We start from the raw sequence: 24,066 nt of genomic DNA, 5'->3' as shown, positions 1-24,066 counted from the left end.
TCATAAAACTTCTAAGCAATATGAAAGTCTAGGGAAACCTGGAAACTTGTAGCCTGTCCAGTAGCAGTCAATCTTACATTGGCCCCATAGGTCAAGATAGACTTTATTGGAAGTTACCAGTGGGTCAGACTTCACATTAAATGACAAGATAGGAGGAATAACAATAAAGTTCTAAAATAGTTTTTTGCCTCTGATTTAAAAAAAAAAAACAAAATAATTTTGTTGTCAAAGGAAAAAAAATGACAAATGATTGTAGGATAACTAAGAATTTGCTGCAGAATAAGCTGAAGTCAAAGGACCAAAAACAAAGAAACAGGGAAGAATATGATTATAGGAACACACTGAATATACAACAATAAATATCCCAGGATAGCAGTAATATACTAGGCTAGAGTAGGAGCAAACAATCCAGTGTATAGTAAGGAGAGAAAAATGGCTTTCCCAAGGATAGGTCAATGAATTGGGATGGGGGGGGGGGGGACAAAAAGCAGGGACAGGAATGAAAACAGTCTTTACACAGAGAGTACCACTTTCAATAGCAATCTAGCTTAGGACAAAGAAAATTGTAATGGCCTTGACTAATCATCCCAAACAATGGTGAGAAGAAACAAATGATAAAAGATATTCAATAGAAATGGAAGAAACTACCTTCATGGAGTCAAGAGACAAATTTTTAAGTTCCCCCCACCCCCTATGGTACAAGAAATGAAAAAATTTCCCTGCTTAATAAGAGGAAGATCAGATGGAAAGGAGGCAGGGAATGAATTCTCTTGCCTTGAGATGCTATTGTCCTTGCTGTATGTCCCAGTTTAGGATTATTTATGATATTCCCATAAATGCCAAAGTTCAATTTCTAACCAAAAAAAGTAAAGAGCTAAGTTATGCAATTGTTGTAGATGTCAAGAAAAGCACTTTCATCTGCTTTGGAAATAGTCAAAAATTCCCACTAGAGTATTCAAGGAAGGTTCGTTCCACTTGCCAAATTACAGGAGAACTCTGGTTCATATTCTCTTTGGAAATCTGAACCAGAATTCATTAGGTCATGCCCTAGGAGAGTTTTCTCCAGAGTAAAATAAAAGACAAGAAAGTAGGAAATTAGAGTAACTTGATACCCAAGAGCAGTAAATGACTTTGAAGCAATGTCAACCAATAAAAAGAATCCAGTCTTGAATATACAACTAATGTTGGAGTGCTTCATTTGGAAAAGAGATGCTTTCAAGGTAGATAGGGCTAGAAGAGAAATGAGGAGAGTCCCCAAAATGAAAAATTTATAATAATGAAGAATTATTTTTATAAAACTATAAACATGCTTTATTTGTTTTCTTTTGTTGTGAAAGGTGAAAATCTAAATAAATATGACAGTGAAAGCAGATTTACATACCTATCAGAAGCAGTTTTTACATAGCAGAAAGTATAAACACTTGAATTAGGAAGTTCAGTTATTTTTTTTTTCAAGTTGTGTCCAACTCTTTGTGGACTCATTTGGGATTTTCTTGGCAGAGATACTGGAGTGATTTGCCATTTCCTTCTCTAGTACATTTTAGATGTGGAAACTGAGGGAAACAGAGTTAACTGGCTAGCCCAGGGTCACATAGCTAGTAAGTATGAGGCCAGACTTAGACTCAGGAACATTAGTCTTCCTGTCTCTTGTTCTCTTTCCATTTCACCACCTAGCTGATTAAGTTAAGAAGATATGAACTCAAATACTACCTGCTATGTGACCTTCATGTGCCTCAGAAAATTTACTAGGATTTGCCGCCTAAATCAGGTGGATTTCCATTGGTAACTTTAGAGAACTCCCCACCTATGCTGAGTGAATAACAGATTTTTTTCCCTTTATTTGTGTAAACTTACATCAAATTCCCACTTGTTTAGCTTATTTTGTCTTCATGAAGTTAGATTTGATGCTTTTTTCATGGTCTATGATATATTCTGTTACTGCATATAAAATTGTAATTGGAACCCAATAAGTGCTTAAATTTTTATTCAAAAGGGTACAAATAAGTACATGAAATATGGACAAGTTAGGGGAAATGGCACTAATTGACCAATCCCCTCAAGAGATAAAAAGGTTTTTCTAACTATTGTGAAGCAGTTTTATTCTATGTTGCCTCTATAGCTCTTCCCTGTTTCATTTCCATAACAATACTTCCCAACTAGGACAAATTTATCGCTTTTAATGTCATCACCATGCTGTTAACTCAAAGTGTTTAATAAATGCCTATTGATTGATTGAAGTAGATCACCTCTCAATCTCTGTAAAGAACTCAAAATTTTATGTATGATCTTTCTGATGGGTAAATACGTAAGCTTTATTGTACTATTTTCTGAAAATAAGTACTTCTTAAATGCCTTTAAATATGAAAGTGTGAAGCAATGGAAAGAAGGACAGACTTGGAGTCAATAAGCTCTAGATTCAAGTCATGTCTCTGGAAAATAATAGCTCAATGACCATATGTAAGTCATGGAACACTACTATTTACAGATGAATTACCTATTTGCTTCAGTGGAGGGAATTCCCACACTAGAGTATCCTATGCTGGAGAAATCACAAAATAGAGAAAAAGCATATGGGTAGAATATCTTATATTATTACATGACATCTTAATATATTCAGTGAAATATCTGAAAAGAATCTGATAGAGGAAAGACAAAGGACTGGATCTGTAATACAATTGGTCTATATTGTTATATCATTTTAGTCATGCCTGACAATCTGTGTCCCCATTTTAGTTTTTTCTTGGCAAAAATACTGGAGTGACTTGTTAGATCCTTCTCCAGCTCATCTTACAGATGAAGAAACTGAGGCAAACAGGATTAAGTGACTTCCTCAAACAACTGGTGTCTGAGACCAGATTTGAACTCATAAAGATGAGTCTTCCTCATTCCAAACCCAGTTTATTTTGGAATAGGGAAAACCCAATATAGGAACTTCTTCTATCAAGTAGGGTCAATATCTTCTCAGTAACTTATTGCTTTAGAGATCTGAGTAGTAGCCTAAGAGCCCAATGGATCTGTGTAGGGTCATACAACTAGTATATACCAGAGGTAGCAGTGAACCTAGGTCAAGCTGTCTCTGAAGGAGAGCTGTATGGCAATCCAGTCAGAGGGATTCTGGTAAATGTTTAAGGACAGGGATGGGGAGGGAGAGGAAATATATGTGCATATCCAGCTGTCTTAGAATTGATACTAAGCATTGGTTTCAAGGCAGAAGAGGAATAAGCAGTAAGACAACTGGGGTTAAGTGATTTGGTCAGAGTCACAAAAACTGGGAAGTGTCTGAGGCCAGAACTGAATCCAGAATCCCCCATCTCTGGTTCTGGCTCTCTATTAACTGAGCCACCAAGCTTCCCCTGCACACATTTTAAAGCTTAATTGAAATGATTACCATTATCATGTCTACACAATCAACAAAATTATAAATCAAGCCCTGATTTATAATGATGACAACTTTCTGAAGTATAAATGCTCCATAAAGTTGAACAAAATGGAAAGAGCTGATTCCAGTACATCCCTGAATATATCCTTCTGCCTCTCACATAGACTTTTAATGAGTTTTTATTGTTAGAATACAACATAATAAAACCACACAAACATTAACCTATCAGCAAGACCACACATAAGCTCATGGAAGAAAAGAAGATAGAAGAAGTAGATTTTTGATTTTGATAATGTTTCATAGAAAATATAAAACTGCTCTCCAACAAATATAGAGCTAGACTGTGGCAAATGATTTTTTTTTCCCCAAGCAAAAATCAAACCTAATAATTTCCTTCAAAATGCCATGTAATGAGGGCAAGTTCATATCATTTCCACAAAACAAAATTGATTAATTGGTATTAATTAAATGCACACTATATGCTACTTGGACAGCTTGGTGGTACAGTAGATAAGATTGCCAAGCCTGGCATTAGGAAGACTCCTCTTCCTGAGTCCACATCTGATATCAGTGACCCTGGGCAAGTCACTTAACCCAATTCATCTCAGTTTTCTCATCTGTAAAATGAGCTAGAGAAGGAAATTGCAAACCACTCCAGTATCCTGGCCAAGAAAATCCCAAAAAGGATCATGGAAGAGTCAGACCTGACTGAACAACCTCAAAATGTGCAATTCATTTTGTGCTAGACACTCTACAAAATATGGGGGAGAGGGGGAAGGCTCATGTTTACTTTCCTAAGGAATAATTTCTGATCTAAAGGAAAGCACTGTTAGTTCATACCTTGTGAAAATCAAAAGAAATGGTAGTAGGATTTCCTGGGATTCTGCCAATATGTTTGCAGGATTGACATACTTCTGTAAGTTACACAGAGCACAACTAAACCTTAATTCCAGCAGATAAATCCTACTGTTGGAAGAGAAGCTTGAGCCGAAATAAATGAGACCACAAATATTTAACGAAAAGCTAGAAATGCCAGAGCCTGGGATTTTGCTGGTTGCATGAGTTTGGCTACCACAGATGTGTAAAAACTGGAGTGAGGAAGACATCTGCTTTGACAGCTTTAACCACTAACTGTGATATGGCCACAATCCCCTGTTCCACCACCATTGTATCATTGCATTAGGATCTGGTATCTGCCCAGACACAATAATGGTTTGTTTATGTAAAGGGATCCTTCTTATACAGTAACTAATGGACTTAGAGAGGAAAAGGTAAGACAGACTTGAAGTAGTATCTCTCAGCTGGATTTCCTAATCATGGCAAAAAGCAAAAACTAACATACTGAATCAGAACACTATATTTCAGTCATTACACCCTTCAGATCAGCTACCAACATGCCCCAATTGTGGGAAAGAGCAAGCATGTTATATTTGCAATTCCTATTTCTCTGTGTTTAAAAGTGGCCAAAGCCTCAGTTTTATCAGCTATAAAATGGGTTTAACAATCCTTGCTCTACTTACTCTGCTTCCTCCTGGTTCAATTCAATTCGAGAAGCACTTAAGTGCTTACTATCTAGAAAATCCTATGCTAGATGCTAAGGATTTTTTGTTTAATGGCCACTGCCTTTCAAAAGTTTACATTCTACTGGAGAACAGATCTGATGATGATGATGATGATGATGATGATGACAGCTATTATTTATATAGCACTTCAGAAGTATCCACTTTGAGAATGATATCTGTCTCTTTGAGAACCAGTAGGGTATAGTTCAAAGGATAATAAACATGGAATCAGCAGTGATGGATTCAAATGTCCCCTCAGATACAACTAATTTTGTGGCTGGGCAAGTCACTGAAGCTGAGGCTTAATTTCCTCATATGTGTAATGCTATAACTGTTTTGACACTAACATAACTGTCTGAGATAACTGGGTTAACTGTTGGTTCAAGGGATGATAATTAAGGCCAGTAATCTGATTTGGAAAGGTTAGCCAAACCTAGGGCAGGCAGAGCCAGACCCTGAGCTAATAAGCACAGAACAATATATTAACATAGCATAGTTTGGGATTTAATAAATAAGAGAAGGTGAAAGGGGGATTTGGGATAACCTAAACTAATGTTAATTTATCTATACCCACCAGATCTAATAATCCCTTCACAGGGATTTCTTCTTAGTGAACTTTGTATTCTACTTCTCTCTAACCCCAAATTTCTAGTACCTGATTTTAACTAAAACCCTCAACTAAACCCCCCTTTGTTGGATTTAAGGAAAGGGTCTGTGTAAGGCTTTGCTAAGGCCAGGGAAAGACTTAGATTCAAAAGGGATCCAGACTTGATCCCTCAGTCTCTGTAGATGGTTCAGGTTCACCAAGAACAGTCTTGATGAAATACAGCAATCAGGAATCAGGAAAGGATAGGATTTGTTACCAAGGAAATCTGCAGCTAACACCTCCAGAGATTCTCCAGAGAGCCCACTAACAGTCTTGGTCTAAGCTTAACCCCCTTCAAAGTTCCAGAATTTTCCTGCTGGTCTCATGTCACTTCTCTCTGCAAATGTCAACACTTTCCTTACAACAATTATAAGGATAATAATGTCTCTAGTCCTTACCTTCTAGGAATGTCATAAGGATCAAATGAGATAATGAATTACTAAATGAATGAATGAATGAAAACATATTTTATATATTTAGTGTATAATGTATAATTTAATGTGTTCAACATTATCAATAAAAATAGAAAAAATAGAAAAAAGGTAGGTAGTGACTACTTTCCAGTAGTGCTGGGGGCCATCAGTCCATGACACCTTGACAGAGTTATGCATGGTAGCTGGGGAGACCACAGAGTGGTCCTTGGCGAGATGTGACTGCCCACTCTATCCCCCTTGCATGACCTCTCATTACCTATGAATTAGCATGATTATTAATTATTCCACCTAGTCTCAAAAGAAATAATGCAAGAGCAAAACACCTGTACCCTAATTCCCCAAAACATCACCAAAAGATCAGACTCTTAAACCCAATCCCAAAAGACTATCATGGGTTAACTTTTACTTAGGTACATAATTCCCAGCAAAACCACAGCTACAGGCCAAGCCCAAAAGTTTCTCATTAAGCCAGCACACAAGTACAGTACAGTACAGGTACACTAAGCTTCAATATGCCTCAGTGACTCAATTACACAAATCAGTAACTCAAACTCCCTAGTAAGCCACCTGTGACAAAATCATTTATCTTGTATTCTGTCTGCAATCACAATACAAAAATATAGAATGTTAATCAAGTGATTTGTTAAAAGTTAATGTATCACTTTTTCAATTATCTCTCTTTGATCATGTGTGCTAGGTAATATAATCTGCTTGCCAAGAAAATGGGTATAAAAATTAAAACCAAGCCTGGGAATGGTGGAGCAGCTGTTAGGTGCAAAGCAGTCCCATGGCCATAATGATTTATTTTATTTTATTTATTTTGACTGATCGTTCACCACCAGTCGGGAACCCTGGAGTCACGAGTAAGGCTGGACCCTGACTGTGGCACAGTAGTTCATACTTTAAGGGAGAGAATGCATAAAATAAAATTTCAATGGCCAGAAGGCTAAAAAGACCCCAAACAATAGTCCTAAGAGAATATCAGAGGAATAGATGACAAAGCACAGGAATCCTTAGATGGCCACAGAAGGTTATTGGTGGTATGATGGTGTCTTAAGGCACTTATCTCCTCAAAGGGACCAAATAAAAGGGTCTATTTGTACCTAAGAGCTCTTTAAAAGCAGGTCTTGTTCTACTATTCTATGTCTTTATCAACTAGTACAGTACCAAACATATAGTGGATAGTTAGGAAAGGTTTGATAGAATGAATCATATCTCTGAAACAAAGAGGACAGAAGGAAGATAATATCTGAATGAAGTTCCATCTTCTGTCCATAGTAGAATCCTCTGCATACACCCTCAACCTATGCCAATAAGAACAATAAACCCAATAGGCAGGGTTCCAGTGAGAATCAAATGATATATCTATATCTATTATCTTTGGAAATCTTAAAGTGACATACAAACGTTATTATTATTAATATCCTTCATAAGATATTTAGTTTCAATATGAAAGAAAAGCTTTGGTTACATTGTTATTAAGCAAAAAAAATGTCTGGGATATGAGCCTAAAAGGTGAATTATTACAAAGTTTGGGAACATTTTTCACCTTAGTATGGCCATTGAGAATCCAAGATCACCTCCACATCACTATTTAACACTTATTTAAAACTGAAGTTGATTTTCATTAAGGAACAAATTAGTAGCAAGAATAAGGAATGGATAGGGCACTTGAGAGTTCTCAAAGTGATTTCCCACATATAGAATATCTCATTTAGTCCTTGTAATAACAATTCTGGGAAGTAAATAAGGAATATACAAGTATCCCTTCCACATTGTGGGGATTAGGGGCACTATGGTGCCCCTGTGATCTGGAAAACACTCATAAAATTTGTCAGCCCTCCCTCCCTTTGTACCAGAGAAGTCTGATTTTTTCTTCTTTTATGGGGTGTTTAAGGTAACTTATTGTAAAATTTGGGTTAAGTATTTGGTCATAGGCTATATGTAGGTCAATGTTAAGATATAACTATGTTTCTAACCTTTGTGTGTTGTCTACTGGCTTTTGCATTCTTTTCACAGACTGATTTTTTTACTTATTTTAACTTTAAAAAAGAAATTGTGTATATGTATGATATTAAAGAAAAGGTATGTTGCTAACATGATACACATATTTTATGAATTTTGGAGTTTCTAAATTTTTTCTATGGCTTCCAGAAAACTCCTAAAAAAATTCTCATTTAATTTTTTTATGCCAAAACACAACATATCAAAACCTCAATGGAGAAAGTCATTATGTGGAAGGGATACCTGTATTATTATATTCTTCTTTTCAGTAATTTGTCCAAAGTCACACAACTAATAAAGAGAGAGTACAGGGACTTGAACTCAGATCTCAATTCCCAATCCAGTATTCCTCCCACTTTCCATACAGCCTTGGGAAGAAGTAGATAATTAACTCATAATAGTAAGGGATACCTCAACTGTGAGGTCATATGAGCCTTGAAACCTGAGGATTTAAGTTTATATTCTAGCTATCTTATTTTTTTTTTATCCCAAGTATGATTTAGATCTCTTTTTCCAGATCCAAGATTCAGTTTTTATAAAAGTACAATGAGTAGGCTGGAAGAGATGATCTTCTTTAAGGTCCTTTATTTATATCTAAATATTCCTACATCATTGACTTGCAATGAAAAGCCTCCTCTTAGCTGGCTAGTAAAGGAACTCTTCTCCACACAGGATAAAGGGAGATTCAGAAAGCTCTAGAGTCCATTGGGAAGATTTTGAACAAAAGTTTCCATTGATACGGGTGAGTTTCAGCTCATTAAGTAGATAATGCCTTGTTCAGAAGAAGACAATTGTGATTATAATAGAACAAATTTTACTTTCTCATCAAATGTCTTAGTATCAATAGAGGGAGTTATGCTGTGGGGAAATGCTCTTTTTATTAATAAGATGCCTATCTTTCTCATTCAAATGAGGCACAGTGTACTAGGTATAAAGTAGAAGTATGGCATGGTAGGTAGAGTTGGTTTGGAAGCCAGGAAGAACTAGTTTCAAACCCTGCTTCTGACATAGATTAGTGATGTGTGGGAAGGCAGATCACTTTATTCCTCACCACCTCCAGGAAACATTCCAAACCTATAAATGGCTGGGCATTTGTACAGCTGGGCATTGATAGAGTGATATTGCTCATTAGAAATCCCCTATAACAATAAAATGACTAGTCTAATCTTAAAAAAAAAAAAAAGACAAACTATAGAAAAGCAGCATGACCTACTTGAGTGGTTCTTAACCTAGGATAAGTACACTGGATGGATTTCAGGGTGTCTTTGAACTTAGATGCGAAATGTTTATGTATATAAATATGTATATATGTATAATGTATATATGTATATATACATATTTATACACACATACACATACAAATGTATACACACAAATGTATATACGGATACATACATGACAGATCTTCATATCACTAAAATTTGGTCTCTTGCTATTATATAGATTTTATATTTTATAAATTTTAAAACAGTTTTTTGCAAAGGGATTCATGGGTTCTTCCAGACTGCCAAAGAATCCATCTTTCCCTCTCCTTCTCCCTTTCCTCATCCTTCTGACTTACCCTTTTTCTGTCTCTGTCTCTCTCTGACTTTCACTCTGTCTGTGAATTTGGATGGAAATTGTGTGTGTCTCTCTCTCTGTCTCTCTATATTTTGTCTCTCTGTCTATCTCTGTGTCTGTCTGTCTCTGTCTCTCTCATGCACACACACATACACACTCACACACGTGGTCACGCAAGTACGTAAAGGATCTCTGGTCTAGTGAAGAGAGAGCTAGTCTTATATTAACTTAAATCTTCCTCATACACATTAGCTGTTGGCCCATGGACAAAAAAAAGCCCTCATTGCTCAGAAACTCTTCCAGACTTATAGAAAAGTTGCCATCATGCGATGTTGGGGAGAGTTTCCACACCAGGCATTCATCCCATTGATTAATTCATAGACCCAGAGGGAAAAACCAAACAAAACAATACAAAAGCCTCATGAAGCCAGAAGAGAAGTCCCCTTTGGGTAATTAATCAATCTGATAATGAAAGTGGGTAGGTACTGGCACTAATTTCATAAATATGCAGTCAACCAATCGAATCTTTCCTTGTGTTTTTAGGTGGTATCTCTCTTGGGTGCATTGTAAAACAAGTATGTTTTGAAAGGCACAAATTAACACAGAGCAAAGGCATTCAACTAAAACTGCACAGTCTACTTGCTCTCAGCTAGTTTTGCATTTCCTTATCATACGGCTGAGAGAAGATGAGACAAAAAAAATTGGAGATACCATTCTAGCTAATGATAATGCCACCCCAATTGCCTGAACTCTCTAGGAAATCACTTCTTTATTTTTCTAAAAGGAGATTTCTTTTTCAACTGGGAGACACACACTAACCTTTACCACCAACCTTTTAAAGGTAATCTCCCTAATTACAAATCCATCTTTGGAAAGGAGGCACAGCAAGCAGTATGGGAATGCTGTCTTCATGGAAAGGTTTCAGCAAAGGCTTAATGGAATGGAAATACAGGGTATATACACTTGAAGAATGGGACAAGAAGGACATTTTCCGCTACAGAATGAAATAATGTCTTTCAAACAATAATAATTATCACCATTCATACAATATCTTAACATTTTATTTTCCCTAGAAATAACAGAAGAGTTTCCTGGCTCTACAGCAAAAAAAGAAAGAAAGAAAGAAAGAAAAAAAATGACCTTTAAGGCAACACAGTCCATCCCATTTATTTTACAAAATGGTAGAGTGAATAGACAGCTGTATTTGGAGCCAGGAAGGTTCAAGTCTCACCTCTGTAATTGTGTGACTCTAGGCAGGTCACTTAACTTCTCTGAACCTCAGTATCCTTCAACTATAAAATGAGGATGGGGGTCAGAGGGAAAATAATATTGGGTGGTTCCTAAGGTCCCTTCCAATTCTATGTTTATTATTCTATGATGTGACAGATAAGGAAACAGAGTTAGAAAGGCTGTGATTTGCTTGTTGTCATGCAGTATCTGTGTTAGGCTCTGAAATGAGATTCTCTCAATGAAGAGTTATTCTCTGAATCATATACTGACTACTTTAGAATTTCCTCAGAGAGTCAGAATGGTTCAAAGATGAGAGTGAACCTTCAAAACAGGAAAACTCTGGTTCAAGGTTTGCCTCATTCACAAACTGGTTGTATAACTTTGGACAGGTCACCTATTCTTTCCAAGTTATAGGCAGCTCTCTGAAACTGACTTATGGAAGGAGTTTCCACGCTGAGGAATTCTTTATTTGACTGAAATCACAGATCTACTCCCTATGGCCTCCAAAGTTTCTGGTAAACGGTTGACCTGACTTTAATCTGTTTAATCTTACTGATGAGTTTTTTAAAATAGTTCTGTTGCAAGTTAAAGAGCTAAAATTTTGGATGAAGATATATGGTTTCAAAAGAAAAAAGTGCTGATTATGAAGTTTTTCCATAGTCTAGATTATGAAATTTAAAAAAATGGAGAGCTACAAAACTTTCAGAGAGATAAAATAAGCAAAACATATCTTCATACATAATAAAGGGGAAATATTCCAAAGATCTGACAAGAAACAGCTCTCTCAAAGTCAGGTCTTCAGACATCGAAGGAAGGAAACCAAATGACAGGTCAAAGAAGACTCACCTGAGCATGTGTGCTGCATTGAAGACAACATCAAACTCATCACTATCCAGCTCTGCCGCTTTCTGGGCCATCTCAGCTGCCTCCATCACTCGAGCTTCTTCTAGAAGGAATTGGCCTGAGAGAGAGAGAGAGAGAGAGAGAGAGAGAGAGAGAGAGAGAGAGAGAGAGAGAGAGAGAGAGAGAGAGAAAGAAAGAGAGAGAGAGACTGGTAAGCTGCTATAGATCGAGAATCAAATTAAAGCAGTAGTCAGTTGCTAGAATCAGAAAGACTTTAGTTCAAATCCAAGCCCACTTGCTATATGACCCTAAGCAAGCCATTTAAACTCTGTTTGCCTAAAAGGCAATTAGGCAGTTCATTGGCTAGAGCCCCGACATGTATTCATAGAGATTCCTAGTTCAAATCCAGCTTCAGACACTTGGTGCAGTAGCTAGAATGCTGGGTCAAAGTCAGGAAGACCTGAGTTCAAATCTGGTTCTGGCCACTCACTAACTGCATGATGCTAGGCAAGTCACTTAATCTTTGTTTGCCTTAATCCACTGGAGAAGAAATAGAGAACCACTCTGGTATTTTTTCCAAGAAAACCTCCTGGCTAGTAATAGAGTGCTAAGGTCCATGGAACCCCAAGGAGTCTGGACATGACTGAACAACTAAATGAAGTGTAATTGCTACTAGAAGCAGTATTAAAACCAAGCTACCTTTCTCTAAGGTGGCTTCCTTGGTTTTTATAACATAGTACATATAGCAGACTATGAATTACCTATATGTATTGATTTTGTGATAAAAATAAATTGACTTTTACATTCATAATTAATGCAAAAATATATTTGTCAGCCTACATTTCCTTCTCTTAATTTTTTTTTATTAACACCTATGTCCTCCCTAGGTAATGCAATCGATAAAAATAAATTGAACATGCTTCCCTAAATGTATTACAAATATAAATGGTATTGACTTTCTTTACTATTGACCCCTTAACATGATTAATTTCAGAAAGCTACTACTAATCCATTCACAAGGGACTGAACATAAAAAAGAAATCAATCAACCAAGTATTTATTAAGTGCCTACTATGTGCTTAAATGCTAGTTCACTGACTGATTGCCTGAGAGGTACTGTGCCACAGGGGATAAAGAGTTGGTCTTCAGCTCATAAACATCAAGTTTCTAGTTATATCTTTTTTCCTATTGTGGATCCTGAATAATCCACTTCACCTCTTAGTGCTTTGGATCAATGGTGTCAAATTGGAATAGAAATGGGGGCCACTAAACTATATAAAGATTGCTGATGGATATATACTGACTTAGAAAACCACATATAAACACTATCTTCATTCTCTTACATTTTAAAAATGTTATTCAATATTCTTTTAATCTGGTTTAGACACTACATGAGAGTGTTTGGACACCTCTGATCTAGGCAACTCCCTGACTGTTTCAGGAAAGGTGCTGACCTGCCTGTGGTTTCTCATTTGAAAGTTTCCAATACCAAGGAAATATCAGGTACAGTCTCTATGCCTATCAGATAATTTTTCAGGCACTGTGTTAGGAGCTGGGGATAGAAAGACCAAAACATTAAAAAGTAATAAAAGGATGGAGAAAAATAAGCTTGGAAGAGGTAACTCCATCCAAGTTAGTTCAGTCCCCAAATCCCAGATATCACTTGATCTTGGAAGCTCAGTAAGTGAGTCTTGATGAGATCATCAGAAACATGGGGTGCTATAGGACTGAGAAGTAGTATGGACAAGAAGCAAAGGCACTGGATTTGGACTCAGGTTCTGTGCTTCAATTCCAAGTAAGTGCCTACTAGAAATGCAATATGGCACCAAAGAAAGAACATTCACTGGCTCTAGGTTCAGGGGAACTGGTTTCAGATCTCTACATAATATATATGGTGTGATTTTAGGTAACTCACTAACCTACTAGAGCCTCAATTTCCCCATTTGCAAAATAAAGGGCTGAGACTAGATGTGTTCCCTTTCATTTCTAGATCTAAGATCCTAAGTTGTTGTAGTTGTCACTTTTTCAGTCACGTATGACTCTTTCTGATGTCATTTGACTTTTCTTGGCAAAGATACTGGAGTAGTTTGCCATTTCCTTCTCCAGCTTGTTTTACAGACGAGGCAACCAAGACTAAGTGATTTGCCCAGGATCAGCCAACTAGTAAATGTCTAAGACCAGATTCTAACTCAGGAAGATGAGTCTTCCTTATTCCATACCCTCACTCCATCCACTTAACCAACTGAATAACCCTAGACAAATGGCATTATCTGTCTTTTCTTAGCTTCCACGTTTGTAAACTGGGCCCAAAGCCTGAATCAAATGCTGTCTAATGTCCTTTCTAGCTCTAAATTTAAAATCCTAAAAACCAAAATAAACTCAGATGTATTTTACTCAATCGCTTTTAGATTCGTTTTAGGTTAATTTTCCATTTAGATTTAACTAGAATTCTCTATTGCACTATATGAGTATTTTAAAAATTATACCAGGTGCATTAATGAAAAACAAACAGGCAAATAAATTAGAAAAGGCATAAAATGTTAATTCCCAGGAAGTACTTGTTACTATACATCACAGTGAGAACTAATAGAAAGGGTATCAACCATTATCAAGGCATTACCCATCATTCATATTCCAATCATTTACAAATCCAAACCAAAGCCTAGAATACTAGGTATTACCCACATGACTGCTGATTGTTCACATATTGCTTCCACAGTCATTTCACCTTGACAACAGTTGCCTTGCTTTATTTATTGCAAAATATTTTACCATACCAAAAAACAGTGATTATAGCGATATACTGATATCAGAGAGAGTTTGGGGGGAGGGAAGGGCTTGGGGTTTTGTTTTTTATAATGGCCAAGCCTTCCTCATTACAAAAGGCCAAAATTACCAACTGTTCCTTCTGCACGAAATTACTAATTCAAAACTGTCTTCTCACCAACCATCTTATCTGTTGAGTTTTGAAAATGAGAGAGAAGAGAGAGAAAAGTCTCTTTCTAAATGATCAATCGCTACAATCACCTAGAGTTTTCTCAAACTTTAGTTAGCAGGAGAATGAGGAATAAAGATAAATAAGGACCTTCTCAAATTGGGCTACCATCAATTTCTTTAGGCTTCAACTAAGGGACACCCAGGACTTAGGGACCCCCAGGCTACCCTTCCAGCAATCAGGATTTTAGAGGTCAGAAAACCTCATACACTGAAAAATATTTGCACAGAAACAATTAAAAATTGTCATGGGGAAAAACACAAAGAAATTGCATATTGGCACAGACCAACCTCATGGTATCAAATTATAGGATATATTTATATGAATAAAAATAAGGAGAAAGCCAAATTGAGCATATTACTTATAAAACATTTTCCTTATTATCAGTAAATCCAAAGATGTGAAGCAAAAACAACCCATTACTTAGATGTATTTCAGTTGGTTTTCTTTATTAAGATCTGGGACTAGATGGCTTTAGAAGACAGAGAACATATAACCTGGATGTTCATTTTTTAAAATGAGGAAAACACTCAACATGAGTAACTTGTCTATCATCATATGGCTAATAAATGCTGGAAGCAGGGTTTGAGCCCCTGGACTTTGACTCCAAATCCAGTGTTCTGTATGCTACATCATCCTTTTAAGATCATTTTATTAATGACACATAGTCTACATACAGATTAATTAGCTCTGAAGTCAAGAAAGGAACAGCTTAGAAAGGATACTAAATTTGGGGTCAAAGAATTGAGTTAAAATTCTGGCTTCCCTGCTTACAAGATGGTACAATAGGAAAAAAGTGGGAATTGGACTCAAAGGATCTGAGTTCAAATCATAATCTGATATTTACTAGTTGTGTGACTCTGGCAAGACAGAACTTCTGACTCAGTTTCTTCATCTAAAATGAAGATAATAACATAATTTATTATTATTATTAATTTATTTTCTCCTTATGAGGAGAAAATGATACAGCATTTTTAAAGTGCTTTACAGATCTCAAAGCATCATTTAAATGTGGTCAATATTACTGCTGCTGCTGCTACTACTTATGTCAGGATGGATAAGTCAGAGGTTCCTAAATTTCCTCATTTTCTTAATAAGAGAGTTGGATTAGGTGACCTCTAAAGTCCCTTTTATCACATCTAGGTTGTGTAGTGGATAGACTGCTGGACCCAGAGTCAGAAGATTCCTCTTTTTGAGTTTAAATGTGATCTTAGACTCTAACTAGCTATGACCCTGGGCAAGTCACTAAACCCTGTTTGCCTTGGTTTCCTTATCTGTAATGACCTAGAGAAGGAAAACACAAAGCACTCCAGTATCTTTGTCCAGAAAACTATAAATTGGGCCATGAAGAGTTGGACACATAACTCCACTATCCTTACCAAGAAAACCCCAAATGGGATCATGAAGTCAGACAGAATTGAAAAACAATTGAACAACAACAAAGTTCTTTTTGGCTTCAAATTTATGATGCTATGACTATCATGTCTAATTTAAATACAAATTTAATAGCCTGTAACTTGTTGATGGGAAAAGATACAAAAACAATATAAGGAGGGAAAGTTTTGTTATCTGGTTGATGTAAGAATTATTTCATCGAATTAACAAATGATGCCATAATTCTGACTCTCCTGCTCTAGATCAACAGACCAGGGTGAGCAGATGCTATTTCAATAAGGTGAAACATCATTTTCTTATAATGCTGCCTAGCCTCATTTTTTTTTATTTAGTAGGTTTTACAATTTGAATTGGAAAGTAAATTGTTTTTCCACCATGGAGCATCAGTATGTTTAAATTTATTTTGTAGCAGTCCAATAAAACACAAACTGGGAATATGCTTTTGTAGGATGGGGTCTAAGGGCTCAAATATATCATAAAAATGGAAAGTAGTACTAGCTCTTCTCTTATCAATGACTCACAATATTATGTAGCTTTGGGATTAGGTGATAACTAAATTTGACCTATAATTTGACTGTGTCTGCAGAGTAAAATGACCATAGGACAGCTAAAAATTTTATTCAAACTTACATGCCATCAAGTTGGCAGGGGTTGAGGTAAGGGAGGTAGGGGGATGTGGAATTGAAGTCTTTCAAATCAGTTCTCTGAACTTATCATCAATTTCCTAATACATTTAAAACATGACACTAGTTTATTTTATGTGTAGAAGTTCCATCACAAAGTCCCATTTCCTTCGCAGTCTTGAGATGCAGAATCCATGGTTAACAAGGTTTATTATGTGCTTTGTTTCCATATATTACTGTTTATCTTTTTATGTAAGCAGCAGACTATTGTTGAAATAGCACTGCCTCTAGGGTCACAGGCCCATAAAAAAATCCTTTAATATCCTGCCTCTGACAGTTACAACTCCAGCAAAGTCATTTAACAGTCATGAACCTCAATTTTCTCATCTGTACAATGAGGGGGTTGGATTAGATGATCTCTGAATTCCCTTTCTCCTCTAGATTTCTGCTCCGATGTTGCTATTGAGAGGCAGCTAGGTGGCCAGGGATAGAGCCTTGGACCTGGAGATAGGAAGATCTGATTTTAAATGTGGCCTCAGATACCTATAGCTGTGGGACCCTAGGCATGTCACTTAACCATTGTCTGTCTCAGCTTCCTCAGATATACAAAAATAGCACCTAATTGCCCGGGTAATTGCAAAGATCAAATATTGAGAATATTTTTAAAGAGTTAAGCACAGTGTCATTTTTTCTCCCCTCCTTTCTGTTTTCCTTCCTTCCCTTCCTCCCTCCCTTCTTTCATTCTTTCCCTTGATCATTCCTTCTTTCCTTCTTTTCCTCCATCTTTCTTTCCCTCCTTCTATCCTCCTTTTTCCCCTTCCTCACTACCTCCTATCTCTCCTTACCTCCATCTTTCCTTTCCCTTCGTTCCTTCGTTCCTTCGTTCCTTCGTTCCTTCGTTCCTTCGTTCCTTCCTTCCTTCCTTCCTTCCTTCCTTCCTTCCTTCCTTCCTTCCTTCCTTCCTTCCTTCCCATTTATATAGGTACTGAATCTCAACTAGATTATGAGTCCCTATGGGGCAAGGGCCATATTATCCCACTTAGTATTCCCAGGACTCTGCATAGTAGCTTGAACAGAATGGGTCCTTAAGAAACATCTTGTAAGGACATTGGTATAGATAGTGACCTGAATATAATTAAAACCTAAAGCAAGACTGGTTAATGGCTAATGAATAGTCATTCACATTCTCTTAAACTCATCAATGGCCATGTTAATTATATAATTATTAGATCCATATATTCATTCATGCATGCGTACATTCCACAAATATGTACTTAGTGCCTGTAATTTAGTGTAATGCATTGTGGGCATGAGGCAAAGGTAAGGGAGAAGAGCATTCTAGGAATAATGGGATGATTTGTGTAAAGTCAAGGAGGAAGAAGAATCTGGAAGGCCTCACTTGGGCCCTTTTGACTATAATAAAGAGGACACAAAAGGGAATGCATGTGAATGCAAACTAAAATATAGTTTGCAGCCAGGTTATAAAGAGTTTTAAAAATGTCAGAGAAGTTTTTATTTTACCCAAGAAGTAATAGGGATTCACTGATGCTTCTTGAGGAGGAGAAATCATGTGGCTAGACATGGGATTTAGGAATATCCATTTGGCAGCTAGGTGGTTAACTGATTGGAAAGAGAATCTATGCAGTGAGATCAGAAAGTTATTTGCCACAGGGGAGACAAGAAGTGATTAGGTCCTAAACTAGGTGGCTCTGTGCATGGAGAAGAAGGGATGGATGTGATGGTCACTGTGGGAGTATAATCAGCAGAATTGGCAATTGGATATAAGGTAGCTGAGAGTGATAGATGAAGAACTGAGGCTGTGAATGATATATTTGAAATCAGATTAAGTGCCAGTTAATAAGAAGATCAGGGAAAGTTTCACAGGGGACATAGACGTGAAGTTTTGAAGAAAACTAAGGGTTCTGACAGGCGGAGATGAAAAGAGTCATTAAGTGAAGGGACGATAATAGTGTTGAAAAGGAAGCAGTTGATTGCTCTCTTGCCTGAGAAAGCCAAAGGTAACAAACTGATCAGAGATTTCTCTCCTGAGCCATACAAAATCCCTCATTGATCCTAACCACCATTTCCCCCCAAAGATACCAAGAGTTATGGCAACCCCTAAGAAGAAGAACAGCATCAGAAGATCTCACACAGCTCCTGTGACACCCTGAGTTTGGACATTGGCTCTTTCAGTGCTAAGACCAGGGGTAAACAAATCCTGAGCCTCTTAGAGACCAGGCTGACAAGCCTAGGTCTCTCAACTTTGGGGGGGGAGGGAGAAAAATATTTTTAGACTTCTTTACCCTCTTTCCTATAAACTCCAATCTGTAGACATCTTGTTATCTTACCCCTAACCACCATTTGTTAGAATAAAGTGTTGGTTATCTTAAATTGACTTCCTTGTCATATTGAAGGGGGAGAGAGCTGATTTCTCTCTCTTTTCCCAAGGGAAAAGGTTCACCCATTAATCAGTTATTAAAGAGAAGCAAGGCAGGGTTAGTGAAGAGACATATTTGAAGAAGATTGAAAGGGGAATTCATCTCACCCTCCTTACTTTCTGGGATCATCTACTCTTTCTCCCAAACCAACCCCCTAATACAGGTTTTCACATAAAGGATCTGAAGGAGAAGTGGAAGAAAGAAGAAAACATATTTTTTAGAATTGTCAACAAGTCTCCTTCCTAGAAAAAGAAAGAAAAAGGTATGTTATTTGGTAAAATGATTCCTATCGAGAGACTATAGCATTGCTTTTGTGCTCACTCTCTCATTGGCCATGTTCAAGAACCTTGGGAAATTATCACCTTTCATTATACTAGGAAGATCAATGGGGTAGTCATCTCTATATTTAAAGTGTGACATTTACATGATGGAAGGTCAAGAAAAATAAAGTTAGTCTTTCCCTTTGGGCACTTGTTTAGAAAATTATTATATACAAAATGGCTAGACAAAATGGGGCTATTGAGTTACTAAACCAATGAAAAGAACATGCTGCCTTTGAATTGCTTGTATTGCCCACCTCACTGAGGCAGCATGACAGTGAAGAGTGGACCAGCCTCATGACCGGGAGGAGCCATTAGGCTCAAGTTCTGCCTCAGACACAGACTAGCTAAACACTCACAGGCAAAATCCTTTACCTCCCCAAGACCATATAACAAATATTTATCTGAAAGAGGTTTTCAGTCTGGGAGTTACACATATTTGATGAAGACAAACCATCATACCCAAATTAAAAAGGAGCTATAAAGTCAGTGAATATTAAAAAAAATGCCCTTAAAAAGTTATATTCTTATTTTTCAGACCAGACCTTTAATGTCGTCAGGCAGGCAACTCTCTGTGGGGAAACATCCTTCGCAGACATATCTAAGTAATTCACCTATATCTAGGTGGCTCAGTGGGTTAAGAGCCAAGCCTAGAGAGGAGAGGGTCCTGGGGTCAAATCTGGCCTCAGATATTTCCTAGCTGTGTGACCCTGGACATGTCACTTAACCACCATTGCCTAGCCCTAACCACTCTTCTGCCTTGGAACCAATATACAGTATTAATTCCAAGATGGAAGGTAAGAGTTAAAAACAAACAAACCTTAAAGTCTAGACAGTTGCCTAGGGTCTTGAGAAATGAAATGATTCTTTTGAGATCACACTGACAGTAGCAGTACTGAGAGGAGGAGGAACAAGAGGAGAAGGAGGAAAAAAAGTAATAGTAAGCAGAGGAGGAATATTGGTGGTCCTGCTAGGAAGAGGAAAAGGAAGGCTTCCAAGTCAACACAGAGTATTGTGATGATGTTAACCTTAATGAAAAATAGCTTTAAAAGCTATTTTAAGGGAAATTAAAATGCCATCTATTTCTTTATTATCACTAGCAATTTGTAAATTGGTCATCTGGGTCTACATCAATTCAGTGCCCTTTGGGGAGGGAAGAAGGGAGGTGAAGAGGATAGAAACTTCTCTATATTATTGTTAATTATCTGAGTTATGGATGATCAGAGCCAAGCTGTCATCTAGAAGTCTCAGGTCACTGGGCATTCCCGACTGACATCTTCAAAATCCACACAGAAGCTTTAGCAGTCCCTGGGACTTGGAGCAGAGAATTTACTCAGAGCATGAAATAGAGAAAGAACTCTCTGAGGTTTTAATTTTATATTGGTTAGATAGATGGGAAAGGGTTATAAAGGCAAACCTTTTAGAGGCATGGTTCATGACCTCAGGCACATGCGGAGATGGGAAGGGGAGAAGCCTGGCCCCACATCCTTTAGTTTCCCAGTAATGAACTCTGGAGAACTCTATGCTGTGGTGATGGCAGGTATGCCCACAAAGAGGGCTCTAAGTGCCTCTTTGTCATGCAGGCTATAGGTTTGCCACCATGGGCATAGGGGATAGAGGATAGGACTTGAAGTAAGGAAGATGAGTTCAAATTCTATCTCAAACACCAGCTGTGACACCTTGAACAAGTCACGCAACCTATGTCTGCCTCAGTTTCCTCTTCTTTAAAATTAGGATAATAAAAGAATTTATCTTCCAGGATTATTCTGAGAGTCAGTGAGAAAATATATGCAAAGTGCTTTATAATTCATGAAATGCAAAATATATGCTAACTCTCATCATAATTATTATAAAGCCTTTCTAATTATACCATAGGACTAAAAGCCATTATGTTGTTCAGTCATTTTTCAGTCATTTCTGACTCCTTGTGACCCCATTTGTGGTTTTCTTGGCAAACATACTGGTGTAGTTTTCCTTTTCCTCCCTCTGCTCATTTTAACAGATGAGGAACTGAGGCAAATTGGGTCACACATCTAGTAAGTGTCTGAGGCCAGATCTGACCACAGGAAGATGAGTTTTCCTGATTCCAGACGCAGCACTCTATCCACTGTACCACCTAGCTACCCCAATTCCATTATGTCCCATTATACTTACAAACAAAATCAAGAAGGGAATAGTAAAGGGGGAGGGTACACTATTTGCTAATAATATTAATAATAAATAAAAAAACAAATTTGCTAATGATCATCTTAAACTTGACAAATTATTCTTTAGGAAGGATATTAAAACTTTCCCCTCCCCCCCAAAATAGTGAGATCAGAATACACTGTATTATACAATAAATATATAAATATAGTGTATACATATGTACATGTATTATAAATAGAACAATATATCATACAAGGTATATATGTTATATAGTACAATATATTATACATTTAATGCATGAAGGCATGAAGGGGGAAAGAAGCACAGTATAGAAGACACGACTGACCTCAAAGGTGTGAAGAGCCCTATTCAAGTCCTACTTCTAATACATTTGGGAAAGTCATTGTGATCTCCAGTATCTTAAGCAAATCTCTAAGGAAAGCATCATCGTCACCATCAAATCATCAATATCATCACCTCTATATAATGATTAAAGTTTTGTAGAACACTTTATAATTATTCTCATTGGATTCCCCCCAACCCTAGGAGATAGATGCTATTATTATCCTGATTTTACAAATGAGGAAACTGAGGCAGATGGTAGTTAAGTAAATTGCAGAGCAGCAGTTGTGAAAGGAGTTTTCTCCTAGTAGAGTGAGAAATATATAGTATCTATATTGGTATATGTGTGTACATATGCATATGGGTATATATTTGTATACTCATTTATATATGTGTGTACAGAAATAAGAATGTGTATAAATATTTCTATAATGTATATGCACACAAGATCATGTGTATTTTCCTATATGTATACGGTTTACCTAAACATGTGTGTGTGGGAGGGTACAAACAAACGATATGGAGGAACGAAGAACTTGACATGTCTTCAAAGTCACACAGTAAAACCAATATTTCATGACTGATTTTAGAACTCTTCTGATGAGGTTATATTGTAATGATCTACATAAGCAGAAGAAACACACGTGAATGATAAAGACAGAAGCAAAAAATGCACCCTATCACTGACTGTGAATTCAGTCATTCCAGGTACTATCAGAATTCTTTACTCCAATCCCCAAATATCTACCGTTTCAGTGAGCTAATTGTACATGTCAATGTTACACTGCGGTGGAATCCAGAGAACGTATTTACATGCCGAAGTTCAACTATACAGAAAAGCAGCTGTGATTTACCCAGTTAAGTGACTGTGTAATTAATGTAATGAGAATAATCCACTGCTTACCTTAAACAGCCCTCTGGGCTGTTAAGTATAATGTCTATTTCCTTACTTCTGATGTGACTGGTAATCCTCATTCTTCCTGCATGCAATTAATTGTCTCTCTCCAGTGCATTTTACCTGAAAATTTGCAAGCATCCCTGTTCTTTTAAATCTCCGATTTTCTAGTTTTCTGCACTCTGGCTTCATATTCTGTCTCCTACTCAAATAATCCCCAATTTATTTTTCTTGTCCCATATTTATACTTTTCTTCTGAATAGAAAAATAGAGACATACTTTTCAATAGCCTAGATTTCTTCATACAATTTTTACTGCCTTTCTTGAGTCCTTGTATTTTTACCCTTGTTATTTAATTATTGTAGCATGGAAATTTACAAAACAGCCATTTCTGGAAAGAAAATAACACAAAATCCTACTTAATACATTAATATTCTTCTTTCTTGTCACCCTGCCTGACTTTAGCTCTTTCAGTAAAATTCAATTGAATGACGGTCAGTTTATAACTTTATTTCTTACTTGGTTACATTAAAATTCCTACATAACTAACCACCTACCCTCCCCACATCACAGAAAGCATCACTGGGTGCCACCTCCACCCCAATTTTTTTCCTATTTCCTGTTTCTATTTATCAGTTTTTTCCTCTGGAATTAAATATTCACAAGTTATTCTTCAAATATTATCTCCATAGCTGTATATAATCTCTTGGTTCTAATTGTTTCCTCATTATTTCATGCAGATCTTTCCAAGTTTTTCTTTTTTAAATTAATTTGCTCATCATTTCCACCATAGTATGCCATCTGTCATATACCGTAACTTATTCAGCTATCCTTCAAACAATGGACATCCCCTCAATTTCCAGAGAGCTGCTATAAATATTTTGGAACATGTAAATTCTTTTCCTTTTTTTTATAATCTCTTTGAGAAACAGACTCTAAAGGTATTTTACAACTTAACAATTTTACAACTCTGAGAATACTTAAAAATTGCTCCCCAAACTGTATCACTTTGTAGTTCCACCAACAGTGTATTTGTGTCAGTGGCTACTTTAAAATGAGATACTTTGATAAACCTAGGAGCAGCTAAAAACAGAACAGGTCACATAGTATATTGGAAAGAGCACTCATGTTGGAATAAGGGTTTGGGTTCCAGTCCTATCTAGGTTAACTGCCTGTTACATTGAGTAAGTTTTATAACTTTTCTTGGTTCTCAGTTTTCTCATCTTTAAAATGAGGCAGTTGGGCTAAACTG

The 24,066-nt window shown here is 36.8% G+C and overlaps 1 protein-coding gene across 3 annotated transcripts in view; it reads right to left on the bottom strand.

The window, feature by feature from the left end:
- Positions 1-24,066, bottom strand: part of TMTC2 (transmembrane O-mannosyltransferase targeting cadherins 2) — a 557,542-nt gene that overhangs the window by 97,720 nt on the left and 435,756 nt on the right. For all 3 annotated transcript variants that reach the window (XM_007503110.3, XM_001364263.4, XM_056798579.1), the window contains one exon: positions 11,662-11,776. In XM_007503110.3, the coding sequence (XP_007503172.2) occupies positions 11,662-11,776 (115 nt within the window). The remainder of the gene's footprint in view (positions 1-11,661; positions 11,777-24,066) is intronic.

Source organism: Monodelphis domestica, chromosome 5, assembly GCF_027887165.1.
Source record: "Monodelphis domestica isolate mMonDom1 chromosome 5, mMonDom1.pri, whole genome shotgun sequence".
In the NCBI taxonomy this organism is placed as follows: Eukaryota; Metazoa; Chordata; class Mammalia; order Didelphimorphia; family Didelphidae; genus Monodelphis; species Monodelphis domestica.
Note: the sequence above shows the minus strand (reverse complement) of the source record. Positions and strands in the feature narration are given on the sequence as shown.